Here is a 23,978-nt window from a genome sequence, read left to right on the forward strand (position 1 = left end):
ATCTTATATTAAAATCACAGATTGTAGATTAGCTCAACTGAAGGCAACTGCCCATAAAATTTGTCCTAATTATATTTTTCAACTGATTTAGCTACTTAATATTTCAAAACCATTCTTAAAGAAATTCCTTCCATTATTTACAAATTCCATCTTGAGTTAATAAAATTCATGCTTACAACTGACCCTTTCATTTTTAAGACATGTTTTCAAGAATCAAGACCTTAAGGCATGAGCACTGATATCCCTGCTAATGCTGTACATATTGGGTACATACTGATCTATGTTTAGATGTCCTTGTAGGATCTCTATTGTCAACAAAGAGAAATATTCATACCTACAGGACAACTTCTTTAAGTCAAACAGCTGATTTTAAGTTGCATGAACTTCAGCCTGAAAACAAGTTACTCCACTGATGAAAAAGAGAATTTAGGCAGCCTGCTTAGAAGCTCAAGTTACTGCAGATGATTGTGCACTTGCACATTAAATGACTCCTGTGCTTGTAAAGCACAATAATGATTCACTGTAAAGCTTACAATTAAAATGCAGTTTGGAAATTTTTTTTAAAATTATTTTTCGATTTTTTTCCTTACTTAAAAGTAATAATATAAAACAAATTAGAGGAAAGTATTCACTTTATGGGGCTGTTTCCCATCTCTTCCAATGGGAAATTGGAGTAAAATCCTTATTATAGTGGTTGCAAAACAAAATCCCATCAGTTTATTTGAACCATTTTGCCCTTAATGCTTCAATTTATTTTTGTCTGATGATATTTCATGGGAAACACAGACAATGCAGAAAACCCCCCCAAAAAACCAAAAAAAAAACCAAACAAACAAAAAAACTCCAAAAAAACCCATTAATATTTAAAAAATATTCAGAAAACAAAAGTCAAAGTTTGAGAATATTTTTGAACAGAGTAATTGCAACTACTCTTCATTTTCAGTTGCAGAAGACATGAGCTGGTCCCTGTATAGGTTAGTGATGTACTATTCCTGGACTGGAAATCATTGAGTAGTTTAATAGGATGAAAATAATTTGCAAAAAATGGTTCCTTTGCCATATACCTTAGCTTTCATGGGATATCAGCATACCTTTGCTTCAAAGAATTGTATTCACTGAGAATTTGATAAACTGCATTAATATTCTCAGTAAAAATGAGGTAACTGTTAATATGGTACCAATCTATGGAGATTTGATTGTGTGAGCATTTCCCACATTTGTAGTAGTAAAAGAAGGAAATGTTAATACCATATATTGTGATTCAGAAGGAGTAATTTGATATGAAATGCCATTCTTTGAATCAGATATTACATATGCTGCTTCTTGATATATCTTGTAAAACCAAAACTGTACAATATTCAGATTAAAATAATTTGCTGAGACCTGACAACCCTTGAAATATCTGAGGAGGTAGGCCCCTCATCTCCCAAAGGTATTATGCTTGAATATTTTTTCAGCTTTAATACATTCTTTTCTTATGGAAAGCAGGATAATTTTATTCTGATTTTAAAGACAGCTGCTTTCTGAATTATTTTAAGATATCCATTAGCACCTCTTTGTATTTTGTGTTGTGAATTTTAAATTCAATAATAATAATTAAAAATCCTTAAAAGCCAAGGAATAGAATTAAATTATTACCTTCTTGTTTGCTTTCTTAGCTGATGAGTTGTCAAGAAAATTTTAGTATTAAAAATTCACAGCAGGCAGAGTTATTTATGATAATTATATTAAAAAAATACCATACTTACTGCAAATACTAGGGCTTTCATCTGAGTTATCTTCACAGTCATTTACAAAATCACACAGATTATTCTTTGGGATGCAGTACTTGTTGGCACACATGAATTCCTCTGATGTGCAAGGTTTGTCTGAGATTAGCAGAGGGGAACAATCTTCAAAGGTAATATCATCCACTGCCACGTCTCCCATGTAACTGACCCCATGTTTTGCCCTGAAAATAACCTAATAAAAATTACAGAGCTATTACAGTAAGCCACTGATAAGATAGAGAAAAGCTTATGTACACAACATGAAAAGAACAGAGACTGATGGTGCTCATAAATCTTTTAATATGAAGTGGTCAGTTCTTACTGTCAAAGCATAACTCTACAAAATCTTGTACTAGAGCTGGTACAGATCTGTTTCTTTAGTTATTGAAGGACCATCTTCTAACATAACCAAGCACACCAAAAAAAAAAAAAAAAAGAAATTAATGATGCCACTCAAAGAGATACTAGTCCTCACTCATCCTGAACTAATGGCAAAGGTTCTTCCTACTTCTGCAAGGAAAGCCTGAAAAAGACTAGTCTGCCATTCATTATTTATTCCCATGAATGTAAAAGGAATTTTAAAATTTCATTAAAATTCCAAGTCAGAAGTATCAGGAAATGTAACTCTTTTAAAAATATGTTACTGACTATCCTTGGGGGTTTTTGGTTTTTTCATAAGCCTACAACTAAGCAAGTATCTCTAAGAGGTTTGGGAATCTGCTCTGATTTTAAGGCAAACATCATGCTCAAGATTCTTTTTTCAAAATCCAGATGTTCATATTTACTGCACACTAAGGAGAAAGAAGTAGAATATTTTAATCAGAATTGGATTGAAGGATAGATGGGATTCTCAGTCTTAAAAATGGATTATCAGTCTGAGATAAAAGAGGAGTGATAAATCTCCAAAAACATGAGTCCCGCTCAGATAATTAATCAGACAGCCATAAAGATGATTTCTTCTATGGGGGAGGAGAGGTACATGCATGGTGTGAAAAGGTAAATGAGAAGGTGAAGAATGCTTAATGTAGAAGTACGAATAGCCAGCTCTCTAGGAAGCACATCACATTGGAAGACACACCTGAAAATTTGAACGAATTCCTAAGAACACTTCAGCTCTGTTCCACTGGGGACCTTGGCTGCCACTTTGAGTCCATAGTTTAGAAATCTTGTTACTGCTTTTATAGAGTACCTAAAAAAGAAAATAACTTTAGGTCACAAAAAATATGTTTCCATTATCAACTCACTCAAGAGTCCTATAATTGTATAAAAGATACAATAATAATATTGTACAAGGTACAATATTACCTTGTACATCTAATCTCTACTCCACCATTAAAATTCACAGAATCATAGAATTTCTAGAATTGGAAGGGGCCATCAAATCCAAGTCCTTACCCCTTGCAGGACTACCCAAAGCTGAATCATACACCTGGGACTGCTGAGGTGCTCCTTGTACTCTGCCAGCCTTGGTGCTGTGCCTGCTGTCCTGGGGATCCTGCTGCAGTGCCCAGCCACCCTCTGGGTGCAGAACCTTTGCCTAATGTCCAACCTGGACATGGATATGTCAGTGTAAATGTCTTTACTAAGAAAATAATGCTTTAAGATTTTCTGACCTCCTCATAAACATACCCAGCCCACAGCCTTGACTGGACTAATGTATCTCATTAATTTATCCAGAGTGCCTAGCAGTTAATAAAAATTGTTCATTAGTGGATTGTGATTCAGTTGTACAACACAGAAACAGGGTTAACAAGACTTGCTGAAAAGTATATTCGTTCATGCATACAATTAAATGCTCTTCCAGGATGGATTTTCTTGCCCTGATTCTTATGGAACATTTTGTTTCTTCTACAAATAATTTTTTTTCTTTTTTTAATAAAGACAAAATTTCATCTTCCTGAGCAATGAAAGACTTTTAAAAGCCCATATCCTTGTAAACAGCAAATTGGGGAATGATGACACACTTCAACATGAGCAGAGAGTCCTAAATATTCTTTGGTCCAATCTCTTGGGCATCCAAATTCAACTGAGCTGACAATAACAAGATGGGTGTTTGATGAAGTGTGTCAAGCTGTGTCTCCAGCCAGTCCTAGCAGAGCTAAACATCCATTCACCAGTTGCCTGGACTACTTCTGCTTTCAAGGATTTACTGCTATGCTGTGTAATCTTCTTAGGGCAGCCCAGGCATTTTTCATCATAATGAAAAAACCTTTTTTTTTTGTTTTAAATTTATGCAGTCCCATGAGTGTATATATTGCATAACAGGTAAGTTCTGCCAAGCAAACAGCAAATCCTCACACTAAAGAGCTTTCATTTCAGGGGGAGAAAGGGAATAGATAATATATTAAATTTGACAGAAAAACAAGTGACTTCTGACTTTACAGACAGGAGGATCTGCCATAGAAGACATGAATTTTAAATGAAAATAAATAAATTAGTGAGAAAGGGATTACAGACATTATTTGAAATAATAAAGAGTTCTGAATAAGAAAGTATCTTTTTTTAATCTGAAATGCAAATAATATATGAAGGTATGTGTGTGACTGTAGATACACACGTACATGTTTTTACAGACTGTAAATTACATTTATATTATTACATATCCAATTCCTGCATCAGAATTTCATATTTTCTATCACACCGTGAAAAAAGGTTAAAACTTTAGAGTAAAACATGGCCATTAAATTGTGTGCTATTAAAACCCAATGCTTCTCTGTGCCTTGATGCACTTTGAACCTCTATGCATTTCAATTACATTGCAAAAAAGCACATCTAATACTTTGGCAGAATTACCCATGCCACGTCAAAGTACAGAAATAAATAAATAAATAAGGTTCCAACAAATAATCAAATTGAGGTTGCTCAGGAAAGTTACAGCAAATCAATATTTAAAAAAGTAATAGAAACACAGGAAGGTAACCATTCATGCAAATGGCAGGAAATCCTTCAGCAATCCTACATGATATCTGATGGCATGGATGCAGACTTACAAGCAAAAATCAAAAAAAAATGTGGTAGTCATGGGGAAAATATGGATAAAAGGTCTTTTAAGGACAGAAATTATTCCCATTCCTACAATACTTAGAGCCTTCTTAATATAAACGATGAGAAATCACCTAAATAATTTTGTATTCTGAGTTATTCTTACACCAATTATTAAATGATTAATCAAGCAATTGAAACCAGACAATTATTAACAGTGTGCAAAGGTTTCATGATTTTCCTTTGGTACATTTTAAAATTAAATAAGTTGGGGGTGAGGGAGGATCAGTTAAAAATAGAGGGAAATTGTAATCAGTATTGAAACTGAGAAAAAAAAAATCTATACAATACATATTTGCCTTTTGTGCTGGTAATACTGGGCATGGCTCCGTAGAATTGCTCTTGATTTCTACAAAACATTTTTTGAACATAATTCCAACTAACATGGGATCTTACACCAAAAAGGAGCCTGCAGCCTGGAGCATGCAAAGAAGTCCAGAAGCACATTAATTGGTCCCAAGCCTTAAAACTGTGGATGAACCATCTTTATCCTCGGATTTGCCACTGATTCTGATTAATTAATATTTGACCACTTGCCAAGCAGCCTAGCAAGATCTTTACCTGGTTGGGAGAAATTTAACTAAATTTTAAAAAAAATTTTAGGAAAAAAAACCAAGAAAACATAGAATGTGCTTCCATTAAATATCTAGCAAGTCACATGCATGGTGTGTAGTTCACCACATCCCACATCACATTTCCAATGTCAACACTAATATTAATTTTGTTTTCAAAACAGCTGAATTCTGTCACCTTTTTTTATAAGTTGTATATTTAAATCCTCATACACTGGCCACATCCAATATGATACTAAATGCACAGGTTCCTGGGTAACTTATATGAGCATTTTTTTTAATCCATTCCTGATGCTGTAGGTATTCTGTAACATTCCTGGGAAATACCATTATAAGCACACAGCTGCGTGGTAAAAATAATTGTTTAGAACAATGTTGCTGTTTTATTAATTTCTGTCTGCAATGACTTATACAAGCTGCTGAGTTAAACTTCCTTTACAGAAGTGCTTTTATTTAAACTGGAACGAAGAAAAGGGTATGGGAATTTGTTGCTAATGTGACACAGAAATAGTTCAATGCTGCTTACATGAATATAAATAATCTCTGAAAGTGATGTGTTTAGCTTTTCAAGGAATAAACTCTTTCCACAAGATTTCATGTCAAATTTTGATACAATTACTTTGGTTTCCCATGTTTCTACATTAGCCAAAGACCTTGCTATCCAAATATCTATTGCTGCTTTTCAGTGTCAAATGGTACTGTGTGATACAAAACTTTTTCTTGTATGAAAGTTCCAACCATAGTATGTCTATAACAGTCATAATTTTTGCTTGTTGTAGAAATTTCTAATTTATAATTTTTCCAGTATTTGAACTAATTATTCCTTTATATCATAACACGTTGAGAGCAGTAGAGTGCTAGAACTTGTTAATTTTCATTTATTAGCAGCCTGGGCTTTAATGAAACTGAAAGAGAAGGCATAAATTTCCTCACAGCAATTTCATGCAGAAAAACAAAACAAACAAAATAAAGAGCATCTCCATACCTCCAGAGAACCTATCGTTGAACCATTCATGTGGTTCCAGAATATGATTTTGCATCTGGGCCCTGTAAGGGAGATGACTGGGGTAGAAATGTCAGCTGTGTCACCAAATTCTCCATTTGAGCTGTCTGCAAAGAGATACCAGCCTTCTTCAGTGCACCTGCTCAGAGAAAAAGGGTTAGAACTCATTAAAACAAAACATTTCATCATATTTAATTTAAGATGACAATATTTACTTAGATAGTATTTGCTGTCTGAGTATCTGGATGCATCTTAGTATGTAGCCAGAATTAAAAAAAAACTCCTTGCAAATGCAGCTAGTATTTTTACATCAGAGATTGGCAAAAAAAAAATCAAACCAAACCAAACAAACAAACAAACCAAACAAACAAACAAAAAGACTCACCCAAAAAAAACCCCACTGAAGTGAACCCACAGCATCATGTAGATGTGGGCTAGAGGGACTCTGGCTTTCCCTGCTACCCTCTTTCCTGGGGGAATTTAGAGGATTTGATCCTGGCTTAATGCCAGGAAAACCCAAGATTTTGGATGAAATTTTGTCTCCTCACCAGGAAAGGTGAGGTCTTTTTGAAGTAAGCATCAGATTCTGAGTGTACAGAGATACCAGAAGTGCAGTTTTCATGTTTTGAGTATTTAAGATTTAGCCCCCAAAAACCTTACTTTCCAAAATAAAATGCAGCTGTTGACCAAAGATAAATTTCTCTTCTCTCCAGCAGAAGTGCTTCACACTCAGTACTTGTCAAAAGAATTTTTCCCAACAAGTGCTTACAAACCTGACAATGGAACCTGACAATGTTTTTAAATGGGTGCTGTTATTTGGTTTTCTTTTCCTTTTGGTTTTTCGGATGGGCCAAGTTCTGAGCAACTACTCAGTAAAGTTGCATCACTACAGCTGTGAGAAGACAATGACCCTAGCCAGCAAGCACTGCCAAGAGAAACACAAGATGCTCAAAGACCTCATGACATCAGGCTCTTCACAGACTGAAAATCCTGCCTAATGAGAAGAGTAAAGGATCAGAAACAGGCCTTCAAAATCCTCACAAATCAGACTTTTTTCAGCTAGACTACTGCTTCTACCTTCCCATGTGTCACACCAGGAAAAAAAACAAAGAAACAAAAAACCAACCAACCACATAATCAAAAAGGCAACATTTTAATGGGATGGATCTTAATTTTGCATAGATCAGATATGTTACATGTGAGATCACTGAAAACTGCTCATAAACATAGAAGGGAGCAAAGTTCATCTGGGCAAAATCCTAGGGGGAAGGAAGAGTTAGGATTTGTGGAAATCAGGATCTTCTCCACAATCTTATTTTCTGTTTTCATGAAAAGGCAGATAAGAGAATTGCTGCTGATGCTTTTCTTTTATCACTGAATCCTGGTGACTCAGACATCTTTATAATTACTGCATGCATTTGCTTAATCCTTTAGCCTAAGTATTAAAACATTCTCCAAATAAACTGACTCCACTGTAACTAATAGCTGAAAACTTTGAAAACTCATAATTACAGATCTTTCAAGAAATATGCATTTGGACAACTCATTTATTTCCCTCCTTTCTGCTGAAGAAAGCTGTTATTTCAAGGTAGCAATTTTAGGTTTCTTTTTTGCCTTGGTGCTGAGTATTCTACCAGAGTCTTTCTCGAAGGTAAAAGAGGGTAAAGTTCTCTTAAGGTTTGCAAAACTATTGAAAAATTCAGAATTTGCTCTGCTTCTGGGAACTCATGCCTTCAATGACCCAAGGGTGTTGGCACTGTATTTACAACAGCATTGAAAAGGACTTGTAAGAAGCGGAATGATAAAAAGCTCTGAGGAGCAACAGCACTTACAGATTTCATACTTCCCAGAGTATTCAGTATTAGATCCATGCCTCTCAGTGAGATTAGCTTGAAACAGTGGCAGGGTACAATCAGTTCTGTGATGAAATTCAGTCATCCATCTCTTGTTGGTATGTTCTGTCAGACATAGGCAGGCCAAAGATCCCCTCATACTGTCCCACTGTGCAGCCTAAGACAAGGGTCCTTGCAAATTTTTTGTTTCAGTGTTTGCTATAATACCACATTTAAAACTAGTACACCAGATGAAAGTCCCCTGTATGAAACACTTCACAGTGCTAGCCATCAAACACAGTGGTGATATGTGATTACAAGAAGATTAAGGTTAAGCGGGCAAGTAATGGGCAATGGAGGGATCAGAAGGGGGTGGGTAAGTATGTGTAGACAATTCTTGTTGACTTTCACTCCTATCATGGACATTCTTACACTTAGGACTACAAGACTAATATACTTGTGACCCGTCTATGTTAAAAGGAAAGCTTTATTCTAGTGAAAATTAACTGCATCATATTTGCTCACAGAACAAAGTAATTTCTCTGTCTTGAATTCTTAAGCTGCCTTGTACAGAAGTCTGCATGGAATTTCCAGGGAGGTGCATGATCTTCAGGGGGAAGAGTTTGGGAGAAGTAATAAGTAATCATTCTGCTTGCAGAGAGTTCAAATCAGCCAGAGGGTCCACACCTTCTGTGGATGCAAATTTTTTAGCAGAGCCAATTAACGTACATGCAATCATCTGTTCAGTGCGTCAAGCTCTGACTTTGAAAAGAAAGGATTTCTTAGCTGGCCCACTTTTATTTTAACCTAGTAAAAAATATACAGTGACAAGGTATTCCAAAGCTTCCATAAATGTAAATTAACAGCTTCTCTTACTCTGCCAGATGATGTTCTTGTCTTCACTCCCAACCTTTGTTTTTTAAGTGATCTTTAGAGAAGATAACTTTCTTAATTCTGGGAGTTAATCAGATCCATCCTTAAATTAATTTCTTTCCTATTCCATAAAAAGACTCCCTTGAGCTGTTTTGGGGTTTTTTTAAGTGAAACCTCAAGAAGTTGATGATAACAAATGTAAAACATGGTATTTTTCAACATATATAATAGTGAATAAATCTAGCTTTCAGCATAGATCTTATGTAAGGGCTGAAAATTCAGCAGAATATAGGCAGGCTCCCCTGCCAGTAGCTGCAAGAGCTCAGGCCAATTTAGAAAAATAACCTGTGGAAAACCTCTTAGTTGGCAGCTACAGTAAGTGTCATTAAAATCTTGATATTTACCCTTTGAAAATAATTAATTTTACCTCTGTACTACAAGCATTCCCTATACAAAGACACTCCTGTGCCAGTCCAAACATCCTAATTAATTTCAGAGGGAAATTCACAATATTTAATGGATATAAAATTTTCAACATAAGCAACTGACCTATATTTGCATACTTTTCTTAGTTAATAGCTTAATATTTCAAATATATTTTGAACTGTATTTGGCAAAGAATGGACATTTATAGAAGAATCTTCATGTTATTTTCCCCTTCGAGGCATTCCAAAGAACACAGTGAACTGAATATCATAATTAGGGAATGATTAGGTGGGTTAAGAAAAGTTGAAGACCTACCAAAAAATTAGTCCCATCTTAAATCTGGCAGTGTTATCAAGTCATGCCTCATGCTGTGAATTACACATTTCACAGTTCTAATTGTCTATTGTTGCAATGTCTGAAAGGGGAATCAAAACTTATTCAGATGTATTTTATTGTACAGAAAGTTCAAGCTCTTATTTAATGAATTTTTTGACATCTCTAAGTTTTTAAAGTGTTAATTCATCTGTATATCTTCTACTAATTGTTTGAGAATCCCGGACTAAACACTTACTTGGATTTTTAAAATGCTCATTATTCATTATTTTTCTTTAGGACTGAAAACTAAACCAGATTAGAAAATAAACAACTCTCTTTCACTAAAAAGGCCTGATTTCCTTCCAAATTTCAGCAATAACAAGAAAAAAAAAAAAAAACATAAACTGGAGAGAGATACTTAGTTTCTTTGAGTTCTAGGTATCCCAATGATCAGCTCACCACACTAAATTTCAAAATTCAGAAAGCAGCAGACTCCACATGCATTTCTATTTTTCCTGATTATATATGTCCATAAACACTGTACACTTCCTATATAGCAAATCAGAGCCCCACACCTATTGCACCTATTATGCACTGAAAGTATTTTTCTTCAGTTTTCCACCACCATCTGTCTGGGATCTGCCCAGGTGAGTGACCTGCTATTAGAACAGATGGGTTTCTGAATAGAGAAAATAACAAAATAATGATCAAGAAAACCCAGTAGGGCACTAAATGACCTTCAAAAGAGGTACTCTCTTGACCAAAGGGAAAGGATTGTGGAATATTGGACATGTCAGGAAATTGTGGGCCATCAAATCTCAAGATGATGGTTTGAATCAGTCAAGACAGTGGCTTCAGTTTGCATTTTTCCCATCCCCTGCATCCTTTATCAGGGTACTGGGGCTGTGGCCCATCACTCCCTTCTCTAGCTTCTTTCCCCCAAAGCATGAGTAACCAGCAGGCAGAAGTTTTGCTAAAGTTAATGCATTTGCAGATTTTTGTTTTAAATTAGCTACAATTTCCTAGCTAAGAACCTTACATCAGAAGATTTCTGAGAAAAAAAAAAAGTTAATAAGGTGTTAAATTCCAACTTTTCATTCCTAAAAAACATATTTATGAGAAAATATTCATGGTTTTGTCATTTTTTTGTACTGTCATCAGAATATAGCATTGATATTTTACTGCCTTATATACTTGACACAAGGTGGTGGCAAACTGTGATACTTCGACTTTTGCATCAAGCTAACTTCATTTTCTGTTGATTCCTATTAATTTTTGTTTCTTAGTGTCAAAACCAGATTATGATAGTTCTGGTAAAATGTTAGATGGTAGATAAAGAAAACTTGTTATATTTTCTAGCAACAAAAGTAGCAATACAAAGATATAGCATACAGAATTCATTGCCACAATATTCCAAAGGAAACAGGCAAAGACATGAGGACAGGTTAATCTTTATGTATTCATACAGAGCCCAATGTAACCTCAATATTAAATGTAAAATGGGGAAGCTACGTACATATTGTACCTTTTACTTGAAATTTACCTGTAAGGTGAGAAACTGCTGAATGGTGGGTAGAAAAAGCTTAGAACTATACAGAATAAGCCTTCTGTTAAAAAAAAAAAAAAAAAAAAAAAAAAAAAAAAAAAAAAAAAAAAAAAAAGAAAAAAAGCAAACCCTAACATTTCCCTCAACATGGTGCTGGTCAGTTCAGCCAGAAGTCCACAGGTGGTGTAGGAAGGAGAGGGACTTGTGATGGGCAGGGCCAAGGTTTTAGTTAAGGTGAAGAGTGACTTTGAATCTGGAAGAAATGTGGTGGGGCACATATCTTTAGGAAGTATGAGAACACTTATGATGAGAGAGAAGGAGAATGAAAAATAATACCTTGTTTCTTTTGTATCTCTACTTGTTAAATATTCAATGTCTGCACCAGAAATTCTCTGACTATTTATCCTTCACTAGATAATACAGGATGGGTTATTATAGGTTGTAACATGTGAACAAAACCTTCACAGACCTCTTGCAGTTTGATACATAGCATATCCATAGGCTTCAAAAAATTTCTTCCCTGATTAAAGATTATTGTATCTGTGAGGATATTGTTTCAGAAAAAGAATCTATATTCAAAATTAAAATGTTATAAAATGTGTAATTTCCAATATTATTAAAGGAAGAAAATAAATCAAATAATTTAATTAATTCTGTGTATCAGAGAAAGATTAAAGATTTTCTCTGCTTAACATTTCCAATCACTTAAATTCTAATAGTTCCTAAATAGTCAGTAAAAAATCTGTTATCTGTATCTAACAACTAGAAGGGAAAAAAAGAAAGGAAGGCTTCCTTTGAATTAAACTTCAGCATTTATGCATAGATTAAAAAAAAATTAAAAGAGAATTGAGCGCAAACAGTCATTAGGAATGCAGATTTTCACTTACAGCCATATGTGTCATATTAATTTCAAAGTGGTTATTCCAAAAAAGAGTAAATTCTCTTGTTACGATTTGAAACTTTTTTTCCTAGTAACCTCCCGCATCCATTAACATTTAATATTAAGGCTTAATAAATTCAGAAATAAAAATGTAAAATGATTGTCATGCCGTAATAAAGTAGATATAAATTTTTTGGAAGACAGTTTTCTGAAAGATTGCCATAGAGCAATTTCCTATTGCAGAAGACAACCTCTGCTTCTGTTCATAGTTGCCTGTAAAATGCTGGATGCCAACTGACCAAGTTCTTTGCATAGTGCTACAGAAAAAAATAATCTAGCTTGAGCATCTAAACTTTATCACATGATTGAGGTTCAATATTTATTTCAAACTGAATGAAACCAAAGTTGCTAAACACACCAAAACATAAGTTATACTGAGACCTGTAATTGGACACTGACATCTCAAAGTTGCTCAAAAGAAAACCACCAGAGAAGTGATTCTTCTCACATTGGAGAAGGAATTCTTGTACTAAATAAAACTGCAGTATATTTATTATTGAATCCTAAAAGTCAAAATTTCAAATGAAAATTTCTCTCTGTGACCATGCTTCAAGTGTATCACAGAAAACTGTGATGCTTTGTTTTACATAATAAATATGAATTCCAGGAAGAAAATAAGGCAAGTGTAGGCAAAGTTTTACCTACACAAAATGATTAAATTATTCACAGTCTAATTTATTTTCATTATGAGTTTAATCCCATGCTCTGGCATAAGAGGTAAAAAATACTTTGGGTATATTCTCTTTCTTCATACAAAATTAAGTTTGATTAAATTATGAATGCTTACAATGAAATAATTTGACATCATCCTGCAAATAATTCCTTGTCATTAGCTTATTCTTAAAAGTAGTTGGTATTTATGTTGGACACACAAGGAAAAACAACCCAACAACCAACAAACAAAAAAACTCAAGGAAAAAAGAAAAAAAACACACACAATACTTTTTCATTTTTTCACCTCTTTTGAAGTTTTTAGATTCTCAAATTTAAAACACTGCTGAAAAAACTGCTGGGCTTAAGCATATTACTTAAAACCTTTAATTTTCCTAACTTTCCTGAATTCTGATAATTGTCTTAAAAGAAGACCCAAAAGAAAGACAAATGTATTAAAATTGTGTTTATCAGGGGAACTATTTACACAGCAATAATTATCATGTCAGCTTCATTTTATCTCTGCATCCATTTTTGTTTTGATTTATTAGATTTGATGCATGAATTATCGTATCAATTAAGTGACTACAAAGTTTTCAATTAACAGTTGTACATAAATATCATTAATAATGTCAGAGAATTTGCAACATCACTAACCAGATTGTTTAAAAAGGAAATAAACGAATAGACATCCATTTGCTGGAGTCAATTTAATACACTTGTTTAAGCCTACACAAACCGATACTTTAATTGTTGCAGCTTTTAGAAACATAACTGCAAAAGAGAATTCCATTTTCTAAGCATAGAAATGCATCACAGGAGCTCTACATTTGAGTATGAATAGTGATCTTTCCAGTGCACAGTTTCAATGTCACCCAGCCCTTTGCACAACACGTGACAGCCTTTTTCTAGCTCAAGCCAGAGACTGTATAGCTCAAGCCAGGCTCCAGTGGCAGACTCCCATAACGGCGTCGATTCCTCCAGCCTTTGGTTTCTATATACATATACAAGCTGTTGCCTCTGTTTCCAAAGTAATTACTTTCACTTATTTAATGTAATTACAGCTTCAAAGGCTCACACCTCACAATTCACCAGCCTACATGTGGCTAGCCCAAGTACTTATTCTTGGGATGCAGATGGTTTGACTACAAGTATTCACAGGTATTTTTGCTGAAAGAACTCATTGTAAACTGCACTGCCAACTACTCTTGCATCAGAATGAATCCAAACATTTCTATACATAGTCCTGCATATTTTCTTTTAGTTTGCAAACATACAGGATTACAGTAACACAGCTTGCCTCATATAACTAGTGGAAATTTGGGGAAAATGGATGAGAAAATAAAATGAAATGTTTCAGGGTTTTAATTCAAAAAAACTGCTGCTCTGCATCTCCTGTGGTAATTTGGAAGCATCTATCTTCTGTACTTCTCTATAGGCCAATAAACAAAGGGAAGAGGGGAACCATAGAACCAAACTGCATCTCATGTGAAACATCACAAGAGCAATACATTACAGAGCTGCCTGAAAACTGCAATCTCTATGGATCATTTACTTTCTCTTTTCATCAGTCCTTTTCAATATGCTGTTAGTTGCATTAAACCTTGAAAATATGTTGAAAACCAGTAATACAATTCCATGTATCACTGTGCCAAGGTAAACCTATACTGGAAAGGTTGCGGGAGGATTTACTAAGTACACATACAGGGCTGGTGTTGGCTAATATACAACAATTAAAGAGCAGACAATGAAAGATTTGACAGCTAATTTATTGTAAGCAGTTGCTCTTTTTTATGGGATACAATTCCTTTTCATATATAATGTAGAGACCTAGAAATAGCTTGACAGCCTTGTAATTCTTTGCTGTTGTTGAATGACTTTTTTGAGTTTGGTAATGCTGTTTTGGGATCTTTGTAAAAATACAGTAATTTTAATGAAGTACACAGTGAAACTAACATATTGAGCTCGCTCTTTAATAGCAATAGAAATTCAGGCTGAGCAAATGCAAAATAACATCATTTTAAACTAGTAGCAATATAGCAAAGATTTTGTTGAAGTGGTCTTAATTTAAAGACCATCTTCGCACTCTATGATCTATTGTCACAGAAACTAAACATACATATCACTAAAACCAGGCAAGTATTTTTCTGTTCAGAATAATTACACTGTACAGAAATTTTCTTATTGTTGAAGTTGTATAATATTTAAAATTGATTGTACTCAATACATTTGCTAGTTACTTGAAGGGATTTTTTTTCAATAACTCTTACTTTAAACTGGAATACATTGGATTAATGCATTTTTTTAAACACATTTCTTAATTTTTAAAAAAAATCAAAAACCCCCAATCATTTAAAACCAAATGTTCATGCAGAAAAGCTTATTTTTGCTCCTCAAAATAAATCAAAAGAGCATCTTCAGAGGAGCTAGAAACTATCTTAAGCAATCTACCCAGAATGCAACATTAATTTACAATTCTTCACTGAGAGAATAGAAATATTTTACATTTTAATACAAACTATCATCATTAACCAGAGAAATGGTAAAATAAAAAGAGCTGGTAAAAAAATACCAGCGAAACTGAATTTGGCTCTAACTGCAGTAGTTTTGAACTGCATAATTTAAATATTAAATGAGTGTAGAATTCACAGGACATTTTGTGTTAACTTGCACAGCCTACCCTTGGGCAAAACTGCTGGGATAAGAGCAATAGCTAACAATAACAAAATTGGAAGCATCAGCTAACAACTATCAATAGCTAGTAAGATAGAAAAGTGAGCATAAATTTTCTGTGTGAATAAAGACTGATAAGGTATTCACCTCAAACTGATCAACAGGACAACCACAATGAACCAAATTAAGCAGTGCCAAATTAATTACAAAGCCAGCTTTCAAAAGAGAAGTCAGCTTGAAAAGAAGTGTAAAAGTAGGATAAAAATTTGTAATAGCAGGAATTGATAATGCAGTGCAAAGAGCAGTGGCCAACACCTGGTTTTGACATGCCAGAGGTCATCTTGCTGGTGCCACAACCACTGCAGAGACCAGAGAGAGCACCAGTCCCCCTGGGTGCTGCCACCAACCTGCAGCCAACTGGTGGGCTGGCAGTTTGGGGTGCTGGAAGGAGGGTAGTGCTGGAGCAGCCATGTCTTCCAAACTTGCTTTCCCATAAAGGGCAACACGCTTGTACTCCATATATCCCTGTGCACGTTTCTCTGGACAGGGAGGCACTGAAACTTTTGGGAGTTACTCATAGAAAGGTATTTAGAAATTTTTACCTGCTTATTAATGATTTTTAAATTTTGAATAATATGTAGTATTGATCCATTATACCTACTTCACCTACTGTCAGTAAAATACATGTCATTAATAAACCAGGAAACTGCTTCAATATTGCAAATGCAGCAGGTTTTCCCCTTGACAATCTACATGTGGTTAAGATCACACATTCTAGAAGAGACTCAAGCACCTGAAAAACTGTACTCACGTAGTATGATCGGTCAATGGGCAGTGTTGCTCCTCCTCAGGGTAGAGATTTGCTCCTCTTCCACGTTGCCACTTGAATGTCTTTGTGACAAGTATGGAATAATTTCCTGACATCTGTTCCAAGGCTGGTTGATGCCATCCACACAGGTTTTTATCTTCAAAGTCACAAACTTCCATAACTTTAGAGATCAACAATGATTACTCATGTTTATATAAAAATTAAAAATCATTAACTCATGTTACAACACAAAAAGCAACATGGAAATAAAAAGGATTCAATTTATAGTATCTGTGAATACTGACAAAATACTAACATGCAACGTTTTTTCCTTTCAGATAAAACATGAATTTCATATTTTCTCCTCTATAAGACAGATTCTATTTTTGGGCATATACCAATTCCTCTGCACCTCAGTATCTACCTTCATGTGAGTTCTGACTAGCTTTCAGGTAATTCTAATAATGTGTCACGTAATATACACGGAAATTCCTGTAAAATTCATCAGCCAATCTGTGAGCTGCTGTATGGTTCTGTCTCCAGTCCTGTAGACTGATGACATTAGCAAATCGTTGTACATTGTCTACAAAGTCCATGACCATTACTCTAAAAAAAAAACCAAAAAAACCCAGAACAGATTTCAAGCACTCCTCACAAAACATGAAAATTACATTAAAATGCATCAATTTCATATTGATATCAAATTGTTGTCTTGCTGAAAAATGTGCAGCTACCTTCCATAGTATTTTTGCTTCCTGAGCATCAGAGTGAGCTCACTACTGACCCTACTTAGGGTAAAGAAACCAATTTTATTTTCCATTTCTGCTGTGAATATTTATTCTCCAGAACATGGTCCAAGTTGAGTCTAGTCACTCTCCAGAACTTTGGAACAGATTATTATACTTAAGTGACTGCAGTGAGACTTGTGCAAGGGAAACAAGAATTAATTTTAACCCATAAACAATGCTGCATCAAGAAATCATGGTTTGTTGGTAGAATGTGCCTGATGCTTCTTTCCTTGAAGGCTAAAAATGGTAGACTAAAGAAAGAAAGAGGTTTGATTTATAGGCTGTATATCCTCACTAAGGAAGAAAACTGCAGCCAGTGTGATCTCACGGGTTGCCCATATGAAGATTTGTGATGTTTCCTGAGAATGATGAGTTGTGTTAAATGCTTATTCCTCTTTTTAACATGCCCTGTAAACATTATACTTAAAGTGCCTCTGAGAAAGATAACAACCTCCTGTGATCATATTTCTGTTTCAGTCCAGACATTTTTAAGTCCTAGTCCAGCATTGTCATTTAAGTGATAAATTCCCATCTTAGTGATGGGAGACCTCAGATAGTGCAAACATGCAAAGGTGTATCCTCTACAGTATTTATCTTACTTAGGAAAAAAAAGATGTTTTGTAAGATAATGTTTTGAGGGGAGAAATATTCAGAGGGCTCTGCATTTATGTTTCAGGGCAAGATTTCAATGGCTGGTTTTTTTTTACACTATAGGAAACTACAGTGGCACTTAAACATCAGATTAATTTCTTCCAGTTATTCCCACATAGGAAATAGACATAGGGAGGCAATGATACTTTTTCTCACTGAGCCCTCAGCCCTGAGAGAGGTGATTGAATTCCCTTCACAGTGTGTAATGAATTCAGAGTTTTATTTTCAGTGACAATAGTTTTGCTTGCAAAGGCTGATGAGGTCACTGTCTCTAGAGGTCTGTCTCCCTCATTAACTGGGTACTTTCAAGTACTGTTATTTGATGAAAAGGAAGTCATTAGCAGCTTCTAAAATGCTACAGTGTGAACTGCTGCAACTCAGAAGTAATCAACAATTGTCTTAGATCTTTATGGGTGTCATGTGTGGACCTTGTCCATTGTCCCCCTTACAGTGTTCCATTAGACTATCAGAGCTTTACAGGCTGGAACTCACTTCTGTGTGGAGTAGGCTGAATTTCACAATTATTGCTGATGCTGAAAAAATTTTTGTATAAAAAAAATCCCAACAACTACTCAACCAAACAAAACCCATACTCATTGAAGTAGTTAAGAAGTGGATACTGTTCTCCCAGATGTCCACCACAAAGATGAAACTAAAGTTTTTCTCTCTTCCAGTCTGGACTAGTGAGCATTTTAAGAAAATATGTTCACTTAAAATTGTCATGTATGGTTACCAATCATTAGGGAACTGAGGATTCCTTCCCCTACCACATTTCAGTAGTAACTTGAAATGTTGAGTCTGAATCAGGAGGCAGAAAGTGCATTACATCACAAATATTAAGAGTAAAATGTTACTATGTTCCTGGGGAAAATCACATTAAAATAGCATCTAGGTGCTAATACCAAATTGTGTAGATAAGATAGAGCTGCTAGAGCAATGTGTTTAAGACCCACAAACTAGTAAGGTAGAGAACATGATTTAAAGAACCTGAAAGAATATGATTTAATCCACTCACCACAAGCTGATTCATCAGACTTATCAGAGCAGTCAGTTCTAAAATCACACTTCTGGATCATCTGGATGCAGTGGCCAGAGGCTCGACAGACAAACTCCTTCTCTGTGCAGTTGTTCATTGGAAGCGTGGCAGGAACTGAAGTTCCTGAAGTAGTTGTAGAAATAGTGGGCAAGTCTCCTTTGAAAAAGGAGCCAAAAGGAAGTTGAGCATCTGGACTAAGGCATTCCAGCTTCATAATGATTTCTCCCTTTGCCACTGCTCTCCTTTTCCAGGGTATGGCTTTACTGGAATCATGCCTGGACAGCTGAGTGACTGAATTGTTGTTCAGCAGGAGCTGAATTGGAGCTTTCCTCAATGAAAAGCACTGGTTTTGTCACACCATCCATACAATCTTTGACACATGCAGAATTTATACCTCTTGCCAGTCTTTGAAATTTGGATTAACCCGGTGAGTAATTTCAAAAAACTGATGCTGACACACACACAGCAATCACAGAGACCGATTTTCCCTGTGCACCAAGGCTAACAGATTATTCAGATGATAATGGGGATTTTCAACATGTTGATTGCTACAAGCGACTGTGGAAATTACTATGTAACCTTCTTACCTAGTAAATTTATCACTGAAAAAAATTATTTTCTCATTAGAGAAATTATTCTGAAGTCACCACCTTGTTCCATCACCTCCTTTATATTTCATTCAAACTCATTACCACTTCTTTCAAATCAATTGTCTTTTTTTGTCCTCCTATTCTTTACTATGCACCTTTCTTCAAGCTTACTCTCTTTTCTTGAAAACATTTGCTATTTTTGTCCATAAAAGGAATTTCCATTATAAAACTCCTTTTTAAAATTTAATAATTTATGAAATTATTAGCTGTAGCGCACAATGCACCTGAGCAATACACCTGAGTTAATTAAAAAGTACATGTGAAGACTTTTCATATTAAATGTGTCTGGGATAGCAAGGATTTTCTTTTATCCCTGAGGGCTGGAGCACTAATACTGATAATAAATTACCCATTTTTATTTTGCAGGGTAGAAAGCAAATCTATGAAATTAAATAAATTATTTTCCAGTCAAATGAATGATGCTCTCAAAATGCCCTAAAACTCAAACAAAAGACTTAGGGTAAGGAACATTTTGAAGTAAGAATTGTATGAATTGATAAATTTATCTGCGACTCGGAATAACAGCAAGTACCTTATTGGTCAGAAAATTTTAAATACAAAGGCCACATTTAAGGCTCTGCTCCTGATACACTGAAATGGAAGAAGAAATTTTGAATAACCATAGCCTTCATAGCACCTGAAAAGAAAGGAGGATCTGATACTTCCTCTATTTCAAAATAATTTCTTTTCTATACTTTATTCAATACCATTTTGTCCAGAGCAAGCATCACTGAATAGCCTTTGGTCAGGGCATTCAAATGATGTGTTGAAGCAGTACACTCAAGATTCAAAAGATTCAACATCTTTCATGTTAGTTATGAGAGACTTTCCAAGAAGCTGTCAAGCCAATCTCTCCCTGTCAGTATTTGGTCACTTAAAAGTGGACCTAGAGCAATTGGGCAGTGCTTGATTCTGGTGTGCAGGGACAGGGGAACCCTGCTTTTTCAACCTGATCCAACTGGTGTTAAATATGGTGGAATATGCCATAGCTGTTGTCTCTTTTGCAGGCTATTTCCACAGTCTCTTTGACTGGTTTTTTTTTTTGTTTGAATATTTCTATGGCATGGAGGAGACAAAACAAAGACAAGACCCTAGACTGTCTCAAAAATTGCTCTCAATTTTAAAAAATATACAGAAGACAAAACCTGATTCCTGTTCACCATTAGACTGGAGTATTTTCAATTTATCTTTCCACACACAATGAAGTTTTTTTCTTAGTTTTGAACTAGTTATTTTCTCTTAGTTTTTTCTTGGTTATGAACTTTGAAACTCTGACCCTCTATGTTTTCCAATTTCTTGTTTAGTTTTAAAGTTTTCTTCATAACTAATTTGAATTATTTATGGATTTTCTGATTAGTTATTTTAAGATTTTATTCCCTGAATATAAGGCACAATCCGTTAACTCAGTATTTACAAAAAGTTGTCACATCCAAAATGTATAATAACTGCTGTACCCTGTATAAATATGGTAAAACACTAGATAACTATCTGCAAAAGAAATACCATACACATTCGATATTCTTCATAGAACTAATTATAAGAAATGTTTGGATTAACATAACAAAATGCATCTACACTAGAGTGTTTTAGAGTAAGTGCTAGGATATTAATATTCAGACACTGTTTTAAACTGTTTGCTGCTCTACAGCCCTGTCATGACCTCAGAGCAACTGTCACACCATATATAACCCTGCAACACCTGCTGCAGCTGGCAGCAGCTCCCTTAAAATCTATTCTGTGGTGAGCTCCACATCCTGAGTCTGGTGTCTTGGAGTACATGTATTTTGGGATATAATATTTACAATTCTGTAGACATTGTTCTGCCTTGGTGACAATGACTTGACAACAGGTTGGTCTGTCACCTGAACTTCTTGTGTGCTGTCACGTGAGAGCAACTGGCACAGTAAATACATTAGGAATTATTGGGGGAGGTGGAAAGCTGTATCAAACTGAATTGGCAGAATGAAACTTCAGTTCCTTTACACACACCTAAGTTTCTTTTACCTTCTAGGAGTCAAGATCTAAAAGAGTATGGAAGCTGCACATTTCTCACTAAGGATCTCTTTTGGACCTTACATGAAGAACCTATTTTGTTGTGATGCCTGGATAGGAGAGTCTGAGGGGCAGGGAAACAAGACTGGATTTCCTGACTCGCATTTTAACCTGGTTTTTACTTTTCTAGTAGCAATATTGACAAATGACAGCAACAAATCAGCTCACATCTTGGAGATGTGCATTTCAACTCTTACCATTGTAAAGAGTACAGCCCAGAAAAGACACATCATCAAGTCCAATGTCTCCGGTGAAACCATCTCCTACGATACCTTTCACCAAAATCTAGGAAAATAAGAATTACAAAAGCATTTTTCAGTGTATAGTAGACTTCCACTTCTCATTAAGTATTTCTTATTAATTGATAGAGGAGTTATATGCCATGTTTCTCACTTAAAATTAGATCAAATTTATTCTGGGCAATACAGTCTATTTAATGACAATTTAAGAAAGCGACTAATTATTATCAGGTTTCACTGGTGGTCACATTAATCATAGTGAACCATAACAGAATGGTTGGCTTCACAATGGTGTAAATTCACTGAAACATCACTGTGATATAAAATGATGGCGAGGTATTATCATAAGTGGCATATTATGATTACTTCCTTTGGTACTTATTGCAATAACATTAATCATGCTTAAATATAATACCATTCATTTTAAAAAAATTATAGACTCATACAAATTTCAGTATGATGAACACAATTAGGCAGGTAAGAAAAGAGCTACAGAACCTTTTAAAGAAAAATATTCCACTGTTTCATTAGACTTCTCAATGTTGTATTTGCTATTAGTAGTATTTTCTACTGCCAGGGAATAGGAGAAGTTGGTGTTTGTGAAATACTCTCAGGAAGACTAACTAAACCTCCTCTCTTCTGTCTGTTGCTGAGTGATAAATATCTAGCAGGTGATTAGTGAAAGATTTGACAAGAGTATTCTTATTTTAACTAAATAATAGACCCCTATTTATAAAAATAATAAAGCCTTCTCAAACCACACACTTTGAAAAAAGATGTTTTTACTGATCCAAGAGAGTTCAAAAATTGTTATTTCTTTGCCATTATTTTAGATCCTTATTTTACATGCTACACACACATTATGTTTCAGAAATGCTGTATAAAAGTTCTAATTTTTTTTTCATTTTTTTCCTCACTTAAGTAAAAAATTCCTACACATTAATGAAGGATAAATAGTGGCAAATTTATGACGGTTCTACTTCAGAGTACTGTTAGTTCTACTACTTTTGTTGTAATTTATTTATAAAGAAAGGTTATATTCAACAAGAACCATTTTTCATATGATATGTACAGAGACCTTTCAAACATTACACTTGAAATTTATTATCCTGTAACAGGAGGGAAAAATACTTAAAAGATGCAAGGAATGGCCTTAACCCCATAAAAGTTAAAGAATAATATCAGTCTAAATATGTTAACACTGACAAATTTGTTTCTGCTATTTTAAAGTTGCACGTGAATTGTAGATTTATTACTGATGCTGACATCACCAGAGTAAATAAAAATTATTACATTTCATTTATATATTATGTCCATGAAACAAAATAAATGAGTATGCTAAAAGAAGACAGGTAAATGTCCCCTACTATGGATATGCTCCAGATGGGCCATTTTAGCACAAAATATATTTCATGTGAACGACAACAATAAATGACAGCATTGCTTTTTATTGCTCTCACAGCAGTATGGGATTCTTATTTTTCCCTCAGGATGCCCACAAATATTCTTTACAATATTACATCAGGCTTTTGGATATGTTAGATTAAAATGGGGACAATGCTACAGTACTGGTACCAATAGCAATAAAATGGTTATGAATGGGAATCATGACAAACAAAAACACCTACTGTTTGGAAAAGCCTGACAAGGCAATTTATTATTCCAAAATGACAAATCTCCTTCCACTGTAACGTCGACTGGTAAACACACAGCAGTTTAAATATAATTTTAATTTGTTTTCAAAATATGAATGATTATCTACCTACAATTAATTATTTATTAATTAGCTCAAATTTAGAAAAAGAGGCAGTGAGTTAATTTAATTACACAGGTACTACTAAGATAAACCCAAATGCTCTTGCAACTACACCAGTTCTCCATGGGATTGGATTGTGCACTTGTGGATGTCACTGCTGGATGTGCAAGGAGCTTCAGTTTCCAAATCCACCTGTGCCCATGCCCCCAGTCCTGACAGACACACAGGCTGAGGACATCCTTATATAACATCTTCCACCAATGTTTCCTTTAAGAAAGCTGCACTCTTGCACATTAAGCAGGAATATATTTTTAAAAGAATTAAAAATATTCAAAGTTAGAAGTGACAGGACACAG

At 34.8% G+C, this 23,978-nt stretch overlaps 1 protein-coding gene across 1 annotated transcript in view; it reads right to left on the reverse strand.

Moving 5' to 3' along the window:
* MALRD1 (MAM and LDL receptor class A domain containing 1) overlaps positions 1 to 23,978 on the reverse strand; it is a 236,672-nt gene that overhangs the window by 138,928 nt on the left and 73,766 nt on the right. The window contains exons 18-23 of the mRNA XM_038161885.1: positions 21,819 to 21,912; positions 18,905 to 19,078; positions 16,454 to 16,631; positions 6,369 to 6,525; positions 2,848 to 2,958; positions 1,749 to 1,962 (exon numbers count right to left, since the gene is read on the reverse strand). Coding sequence (XP_038017813.1) covers positions 1,749 to 1,962; positions 2,848 to 2,958; positions 6,369 to 6,525; positions 16,454 to 16,631; positions 18,905 to 19,078; positions 21,819 to 21,912 — 928 coding nt within the window. The remainder of the gene's footprint in view (positions 1 to 1,748; positions 1,963 to 2,847; positions 2,959 to 6,368; positions 6,526 to 16,453; positions 16,632 to 18,904; positions 19,079 to 21,818; positions 21,913 to 23,978) is intronic.

This window comes from Motacilla alba, chromosome 2 (genome assembly GCF_015832195.1).
Source record: "Motacilla alba alba isolate MOTALB_02 chromosome 2, Motacilla_alba_V1.0_pri, whole genome shotgun sequence".
Taxonomy (NCBI): domain Eukaryota; kingdom Metazoa; phylum Chordata; class Aves; order Passeriformes; family Motacillidae; genus Motacilla; species Motacilla alba.